This window comes from Rhizopus microsporus (genome assembly GCF_002708625.1).
Source record: "Rhizopus microsporus ATCC 52813 unplaced genomic scaffold scaffold_33, whole genome shotgun sequence".
In the NCBI taxonomy this organism is placed as follows: domain Eukaryota; kingdom Fungi; phylum Mucoromycota; class Mucoromycetes; order Mucorales; family Rhizopodaceae; genus Rhizopus; species Rhizopus microsporus.
In genome coordinates, this window is record NW_019671948.1 from 147641 (window position 1) to 155771 (window position 8131).

An 8131-nucleotide genomic window follows, 5' to 3' on the forward strand; every position below is an offset into this window, starting at 1 on the left:
ATTGGTTGTTGCATTGGTTGTTGCATTGGTTGTTGCATTGGTTGTTGCATTGGTTGTTGCATTGGTTGTTGCATTGGTTGTTGCATTGGTTGTTGTGTTGGTTGTTGTGTTGGTTGAGATGCTGCATGATATCCTAAGGTATGCCCTGGATGATATGTCGGTGGGTATGTGGGGTAATATGCTTGAGAGTACATTGGCTGATGCATTGATTCATGAATATGTTGATGTACTGGTTGATGTACTGGTTGATGTACTGGTTGATGCACTGGTTGATGCACTGGTTGATGCATTGGTTCATGGATTGGTTGATGTACTGGCTCCTGCACTAGTTCCTGCACTGGCTGAGACGCTGGTTCCTGTACTGGCTCCTGTTGTTGCTTTTTCTGTTGCTGCTTTCGCGGCTGCCTCTTTGATGCGGCGCCCTTAACAGCTGTGGGCTCCTTTGATTTTGTTGCACGCTTCTTTGTTGAAATTTTAAAGGCAGCATTAACGGTATAAACAGGGTCTTTAAAAGGATCCTCTTCTACGCATTTTAGGTTATTGTATGGAACTTCAGGCAAAGGTGGTATATTTGCATCTTGGTTTCCATAATTCTTTAAATAGACAGGATAGGTAAAGTATCTATATCGTCTCTGACGTCCCTCAAATTCCAAATGACGGCAAATGCTACCATAGCCTTTGTTAAGCTCGCTTATCTCCAACATCTTTTCCAAAACTCGGTATAGTAAGCGCTGTTCATCAAGATTTAAAGCAAATCCAATCTCTTTTGCAATCGCACCCTGTGTGTCAGCAGCCTCGATCACCTGATAACATTGGCTTTCTATACAGGTGTCGTGTAAAAGATGCAGAATAGGGACATCTTTTCTTGTACTTTTAATACGGATAGGAAACGCAATGTCTTCCACAGTAGCTTGAACTTGTATGGTGTTCTTGTCTTTATATAGTAATGTCAGAGACGCAAAATAAGCACACACACAACAAAAACTTACCTTCAGGTATTTTGACCAAATGAAGACATCTGTAGTATTTGCCTCTGTTATCAAGCTTAACGTTGGTTTTCTTAATGTATCCTTGTAAAAAGAGTGCATCCAAGGAACGATTAAACCATTTTTGTACTGCTGGATTCTCACGATTAAAACCCTAGTGAATGTTAGAAGGCTTTTCGATACATGGTAGCTTACTTACCAGAGCCTCCAATACATCTTTTGATAGAATCGCTTGACCTGGTGCATCTTTCATCATATCCACGAGCGCATCGCGGAGTTGTACTAAGGAAAAGGCTTCATTGTTTATATTCACATTATAGTACTGGCGGCCTTCATCCTGTACAGCTTTTGACATGTCAATGGTTTTGTCTTCCGCGACAAATCTTGCATGGACACAGATATTAGTACGAGCTCCTTTAAGTGATATGCCTTTTCGAATAATGCAGCCCTTTTGTTCTAACGACTTGAAATAATGACCAGCTGAACGACTATCAACCCCATACACCCTGGATAGGTCTGATTGATAGAAGCCCTTATGCCTTGTACGAACAACAAGCTTTAAAACAATTTGTAAGTTTGGTGACAGCTTATTCCCTGGCTATTTCAAATAATTGAGCATGATGTTAAAGTTTTACCATCGAAATGCCTTACCGGAATGCCAATATAGATTTGCTCTTCTTGAAGCTTAGGCGCGGCAACAATGCGTAGCGATGCCCCATATGCCTTTATTTCTTCATAGTTCATATTTTTTGCATCATCTATTGGTTTTAAATTCAACTTCTTGTCCTATTGTTATATTCGATTAGCTGTCTATTTCCTCAGATGTACCTTGTCTACTTACAATATCAACAAAATCAGCCCCTTCTGAACTTGCATTTTTAGTATCCTCCTGCTTTTCTTCGACCTCTTCTTCATCGTCAGACTCATCCTCTTCATCAGAATCGGCTTCAAAATCATCATCGGGGTCGACCTTTTTGGCTTTCTTCGCCTTTTTTTGTTTTGCAGGAGCTTTACGCTTGCTGGGTTGATCATTGCGATCAGTATTAGAAGCTGTTTGTTGTTGCTCTTGCTTATCAGCTTCCATAAGATCCAAGTTTTCATAAAAATACAAATCCTCCTCTTGTTTGAGGTGATCCCAAATAAATGCTTTATAATTGTCATCGATAGTTGGATTCACATTGTCTACTGAAGACTCTTTTGCAATATCTGTCAATATGGTTTGAACATAATTCCAAAGATCATCATTGCTTGATCCTGAGAATTATCATATAAGGAACTAGTTAACGAATATATTTTACTAGTAAATGAACCTGAAGGGCCATCGATGGCAATCTCTTCTTTTAATCGCGATAAAACAATATCAAGCATAAAGATTGAAGAACGCCGGTTCGATTCTCACAAGGGTACTAAATAAGAAAATTTTCTGAAATTAGAAAAATTTTATTGGCTAACTACTAAAAATGTTGCAGGAAAAGACAATTGAGGATGTCATCTTTTGGCCAAAGTTTATTTTATGATTAGGAGTGGGAAACACTACATGTACATATTAGCAGACAAATACAACTTTCTATTGTATGCATTGTTCTTTCCAGGCTTCTAATTGCTTGATTTCTGCTTCTTCAAATTGCTTCTTCTTTGCAAAACTGATTAGGGTATTGAATGTTTTTTCTTCTATCAAAGGTTTATCGGATATCTCATCTCCAGGAGCGCGCATGTCCTCCTTCATCAGGCTAAGCGCACGATCCCATCCTACTCTTCCAGGTATACGGCAAAGGCACTCGATATAAGAATTGTAATTGTTTGTATTCAGTTCGAATCCTGTACGCTTGAGCCAGTTCCAAATGGAAGGTGCACGGTGCATGTATCCATTATGTCCGCAGCTGTCCAACACGATGGATACCGATGCTTGATCAACTGCCACATTTGGGGGTGCAGAAGACACGAGTTGTTGCCAGATGTCCAATACAGTCCTGCCATCACCAATGCGATTATAGGCGTCCATGAGTGCATTGTACATCCCAATGTTAAGATTCAAGTGCCATATCCGAACATAAATTTATACATATTGAAGCTAAGGTGGCCAAATTACGCCCTTCGGTAAGTCTACTGAAGCTGCAATCGTTGCTTTATCTGCATCATAATCGATAACGTCATAAAACTTTTGCTTTTGCTCTTCTGTTATAACCAAGTCATCATCAGCCTCTCCCTGTATTATAATGCATATTAGCCCCTCTTGTTCTGAGCTTATTTTATGCACAACTTACACTAGGTTGTCCTTTTCCAGTAGCACTACTACTTCCAGACCACCAGCTACTAATACTCCAGCCTTGACTCGCCTTTCTTTCCGCTTCTTCTTTTTTACGTTTCTTTTCAATAGCAGCTATCATCCAATAAAAATTTTAGAAACCCATCCTTGCTTCGTCTCGTCCTCTTTTACCAAGTCGTGCTTTTTCTCTTCTAAGCTTAGGTTTCGCTAAACTTCTGTAAAATCGAAGATCTTCAAAGCTCAATTCACGTTCAAGATTCTCTAATTGTTCCAACTCATCAGGCGTGGCTCTATCAAGCTTACGATTCACATAGCAATTGATATACGCTATACGATCATCACGTCTTTTCTTAAGTCGTCTCCAAGTCCACCGTTCGTTTCTTTCGTGTATCTCTGAAAGAACAGCATTGCCTGCAAATCTAAAATATTCCAATGGATGCGTCTTGGGTGTCATATCAGAAGGTGGACGAAGATCCTTGTACTGCTCTCGTAAATTGATCAGTAAACTAGCCATAACCCAAATAAAAAATAGGTTACCTTTTGCTTTTTTAGGTAAGAATGAAACAAATCGATCATGAGAACGGTGTCACGATACTGCTCGTTATCAACCGTAAAGGATAGTTCATCGAAAAGTAGAGACGCTTCAAACTTGGGAACACCGCTGCCAAACTGTTTGTTGAATTTGACTCTTCCTGTTCCCGAAACGAGCTTGAGCACGTATTGATGTTCTTTTGGTACATTTTCCTTTGTTGCAATCTATCAAAGCGATAGATCAGTATTTCAAAAAAAAAAAAGAAAAGAAAAAAAAAAGGTACTTACGAGTGCCTTAAAGGATTCATGCTCAGTATCATCTGCTATAGAATCGATATTTGTATCCCAATAGATAGAGAGCGATTCTAGTGTTGCAAGCTATACATGACCATATCAGATGATGAATTAATGTAAGCATACAAAATCAATTATCTTTCTAGCACATACTTTTTCTTATCTTTATCTTATCCTGATTTCCATATCAAACATCGTTCGATCTTTTTCTCTTCTCTTCTTTTAGACTTTGAGCTTATCTCACTCCTTATAATTTAATCCGAAACTTATCCGTGAATAGCCCATGTTACCACGGATACATCCACTAAAGTAGTTATTAGAAACACTAAATCCCTCTGAATCGCACATAAACGGTTCTTTTTTTTTTTTCTTTTTTTTGCTCTATTTTGCTCTGGTCTCTTCTATTTTAGAAAGATCTCCATCAACCATCATATGCATATTGTTACACGAGCTTCCATGGGTACAGCAGCTCTCCTTTTTTTTTTAGTTTATTAATTTGTACTTTTTCCTTACTAGCTACAGCGAATATGTAAAGAACGCTTTAAAAAAAATCAATATCAAATGAATAAACGTAAAGAGAATGAGTAAGCCAACATCTTTTTTTACCGTTCATCCCTTGTTGCGTGTAGTAACACATCAATAAAAACGGGTTCCAAAAGTTGCACAGGGTTATTCCTAGGGTATGGGGAAGCAGATAACCTTATTTTCTAAAAAAGGACCTTTACTAATTTACTCTTATCTGCTGACCAAAATGATGGCGTAAAATAAACAAAGCACGTATTTATAACTAAGCCTTATGTGTGCGTGTGTGTGACAGTAGTCTTTCATAATATCAACGCTGTGAGATGACCCACTAGATGAATAATCTAGTGACATCTCTATGCTCTAATGTACCAACAATCATGGCACGCATATTTATAGAGGTGTGATTTAAAGCTATTATTTGGTATAATTCGTTTTTTAATAAAACTTTATGTGTAGATCCTTTTTTATACAGTGTGGCTGGTAAATTTTGTCCGTTTTAAAAAGTAAATGGCTGTCATCTATAAATGACGCTAGCTCGAAAATGATTGTCGTTTTCGAAATTTTTATTTAAATCGTTTTAAATCGCTACAAATTGTTTAAATCGTTTTTAACCGTCCATATTCGACATCTTTTACAACATGTCAACTGTATCAACTTCTCCAAAACTTGTTACTTTAATCTACGTCTGTCACATATGCGAAGAGATGAAATTTGAGGGGCGAAACCTTAGATCACATTTACTTTCTGGTCACTTAATCGAAGTACCTAAGCTAAAACGCGGCCAACGCCATCGCGATTCATTGCAATATGCTTTCGTGAAGTCAAAGAACAACAAAATACACCAAGCAATTGCCCAAAGATATGCATGTCCGTCTTGCTTGAGTCACTTCCTAACAATTGATGAGTATAAAGCACATGTGACAATACATATCGATCCTAGAAATGCAGAACTCGTAGTTCTTCCGCAGAAGAGAAAACATGATGCTGCGCGCAAATTCTCAACAATGATGCAACCACAAAACAGAGCAAATTTTCCTCAAGAATACATCGCAAGATTAGAATCCATTATCACAGTCGATCAAAAGGAAGCTGATAAAACCAATATCAGTACTTTAAAACAATTTCAACATGTAGAGCAATTGTTACACCAAGCACTTAAACAAGAAGTAGAAAGCTTACCGTCCTTTCTTTGGGGTAACAAAATTGCTGCTGATCCAGACGAACAAAAACTGATCAATGTCACAAAATTTATACTCACTACTTTTGCGGATACTTGCTCAACAATAGCAATAAATACAAAGCCTAACAAAGATTATGAGAGGACATTCTGGGTAAAATATATTGTGCCTGTTTTTCAGACATTTGCAAATCAAACGGGTTTGTTGTCATTAAATTGGTGTGAAATCTCAACCATCTGCCACTCAAATGAAGACCAAGATACGACACGATACGTAGATGGGATGGGATATGATAAGAGAAGAAACGAACGAGCCGTCTTTGAGGCGTCTTCTGGTCAATACAATGCCAATGCAGATAAGATAATTGACGATAGTACAAAGCAAATCAGTTCAATGATGTCAATGTTAAAAGGCATCGCAAGTCGCCACCTAAATGCCAAATTTGAAACCCTGCTAAAGACAAAAGTTTTTGGCATTCAATCGATTAAAACGAATCTTGTTCTGTCAGAAGTGTTGCTTAGAGAAGATGGAAGATACCACTACAGCGAAGTCCGCTCTGCCGAAGTTCCCACAGAATATGTCGAGCGAAACAGATGGATCAAAGTTTTCGAGATCTTGTGTTATTTGTTTGTTGAGCTAAAAAACCAAGAAGTATGCTATCAGACTATGGAAGATGAAGAACAAGGAGCTATATTAGTAATTCCTGAAATTACTATCAAGAGCAAACTCAATTCAAACAACATATAGCCCGCCCCTCTTATTGCACTCATTTCTTCATTAACAAGTATTAATTGATTATCATATCATAATATAAAAGCAAAATGAAAAATTAAAGTGCTCCACAACAATAAAACTCTCTTATTTTTGTTTGAAGAAAAAAGACCAAGAAATAAGTTGTTGGCTGCTAATCCAGTAAAAGAGGTTTTGAAAAAAGAAAAAAGAAAAAGGAAAAAAGGTTTAGCCCTTTTGGGCCGAGTCTTTAGACAAAAGTGATATTATGACAAAATTGAGGGTTTTATTGAAAGAAAAGAAAGAGAGATAGCTAAAGCTTAAGGAATTATTCAGTTGCATTTGCCGAAGCTATACTTGATGCAGGTGCTCTTAATGACAGGTATCGCAAATGGACGTGTGGAGATCGCAACTACAAAATGTTACTCAACTCTTGTACCATGTATTTCCTTTCTCCATGTAGGCCCCACAGGCCGCTCTGTTTCTTTCTCTTCCAAATATTCCTCTCGACGAAGTAAGAACGCGATTGGCATCACCTCCAAGTGCCCTTGTTTGTTCAAGAACAGTCTCAGAACCTTGCGTTAGCTTTTGAAAGTGCCTCAAGAAAGTGAAAGTCAAGATTTTTTTTAGAAGTGCTATGACTTATCACCTTTCTGTCATCAGCAAATGTCTGAACGCGTTTATCTCGCAAAGACCAAGCAAGAAGCCAAAGAATCTCATCTCCCATCTTTCTGTTTTGGTCACGTCGTGATAGTTTGCCAGCTTATCAAGACGATTGTTGACCGCATCTATCGAACCTTTTAGTGCAAAATATTAGTTCATAGTATTGTCATTAACTCTGAAAACAATATACACATACTTTTGTGACTTTCATATTCATCAACTAGTTCAGGACGTTTGATGGTTACTTCACTACCACTGACTCTACCACTGGCTCTACCACTGGCTCTACCATGGACTTGCCTACCCGCAGCTCTCGTGGTTTCACAATTCGAGGCAAAAGCCTTGATTTTTTGATCCCGGTAAGCACAAGCAAAAAGGCAACCGTCGTCTAATCCCTTCTTTATAGTAAAATAACTGCCATGTTCTGTATCGACTTGCTAAACAACATCAGCCTTGGGCATACCCTTAGGTCAAGAGACGCACTCACGAATTTGCATGATGCCATAAAAGTCCAGTTCGCTCAGCATGCTGATAATAAAAGGGGAACCAAACCAAGAGTCAGCAATGACGTTCAGGTTGGTGCTAAATCAGGGCTCGGCGAGTCGCTTGACTGTGGCTGGTAGCTTTGTTTTGTCAAACTCACCATCGAACTCTTTTCGAACAGGATCATCAGCTGCATCAATTCGCAGAATGCAAAAGGCGTGGTGATTTATAACTACCTTGAACTCTCGACCAATTGGATAAGGCTTTCAAGGAACTGCAATTGGGGGAGGGTGAAAACGGACCGTAGATTTAGTAATGAGACTGAAGCTTAATTATGTTCCTTAAGTAATATAAGGATTATATTCAAGCCAGGATGTATGCGAAACGATGGTTATATTCCTTTACTTAGTATTCAAGTAATGTAATTTATAAAGCTCGATCAAAGATAGTGTTCCTTATAGATTTCTCTTGGAGGA

General features: G+C 38.3%; 4 protein-coding genes across 4 annotated transcripts; 1 reads left to right on the forward strand and 3 right to left on the reverse strand.

Annotated features, from left to right (window-relative positions):
• Positions 1-894: 894 nt before the first annotated feature.
• On the reverse strand, positions 895-2342 carry RHIMIDRAFT_98108 (uncharacterized protein). Its single transcript, XM_023615958.1, has 5 exons — positions 2297-2342; positions 1828-2240; positions 1638-1772; positions 990-1584; positions 895-934 (listed from the first exon to the last, which is right to left on the reverse strand). The coding sequence occupies exons 2-4, from the start codon at positions 2068-2070 to the stop codon at positions 1141-1143; spliced, it is 822 nt and encodes a 273-aa protein (XP_023461299.1). The 5' UTR covers positions 2071-2240; positions 2297-2342; the 3' UTR covers positions 895-934; positions 990-1140.
• A 211-nt stretch (positions 2343-2553) lies between these two features.
• Positions 2554-3003, reverse strand: RHIMIDRAFT_249199 (uncharacterized protein; the record flags this gene model as incomplete). The annotated part of the gene is made up of 1 exon (XM_023610594.1): positions 2554-3003. One exon carries the CDS (start codon positions 3001-3003, stop codon positions 2554-2556), a length of 450 nt encoding a protein of 149 aa, XP_023461300.1.
• A 54-nt stretch (positions 3004-3057) lies between these two features.
• RHIMIDRAFT_295852 (uncharacterized protein) lies at positions 3058-4887 on the reverse strand (the record flags this gene model as incomplete). The annotated part of the gene is made up of 6 exons (XM_023614218.1): positions 4524-4887; positions 4072-4161; positions 3790-4008; positions 3424-3733; positions 3251-3366; positions 3058-3192 (listed from the first exon to the last, which is right to left on the reverse strand). Exons 1-6 carry the CDS (start codon positions 4533-4535, stop codon positions 3058-3060), a joined length of 882 nt encoding a protein of 293 aa, XP_023461301.1. The 5' UTR covers positions 4536-4887.
• Positions 4888-5202: 315 nt separating this feature from the next.
• Positions 5203-6729, forward strand: RHIMIDRAFT_274473 (uncharacterized protein). Its single transcript, XM_023612461.1, has one exon. It carries the CDS (start codon positions 5241-5243, stop codon positions 6525-6527), a length of 1287 nt encoding a protein of 428 aa, XP_023461302.1. The 5' UTR covers positions 5203-5240; the 3' UTR covers positions 6528-6729.
• Positions 6730-8131: the final 1402 nt, after the last annotated feature.

Excerpts from the sequence above, each read along its gene's own strand:
- RHIMIDRAFT_98108 (XM_023615958.1), bottom strand. The coding sequence starts at position 2,070 with ATGGAAGCTGATAAGCAAGAGCAACAACAAACAGCTTCTAATACTGAT. Across the intron at positions 1,773-1,827 it reads GGGCTGATTTTGTTGATATT|GACAAGAAGTTGAATTTAAA; the intron begins GTAAGTAGACAA and ends ATATAACAATAG. Across the intron at positions 1,585-1,637 it reads AAATCTATATTGGCATTCCG|CCAGGGAATAAGCTGTCACC; the intron begins GTAAGGCATTTC and ends TATTTGAAATAG.
- RHIMIDRAFT_274473 (XM_023612461.1), top strand. The coding sequence starts at position 5,241 with ATGTCAACTGTATCAACTTCTCCAAAACTTGTTACTTTAATCTACGTC.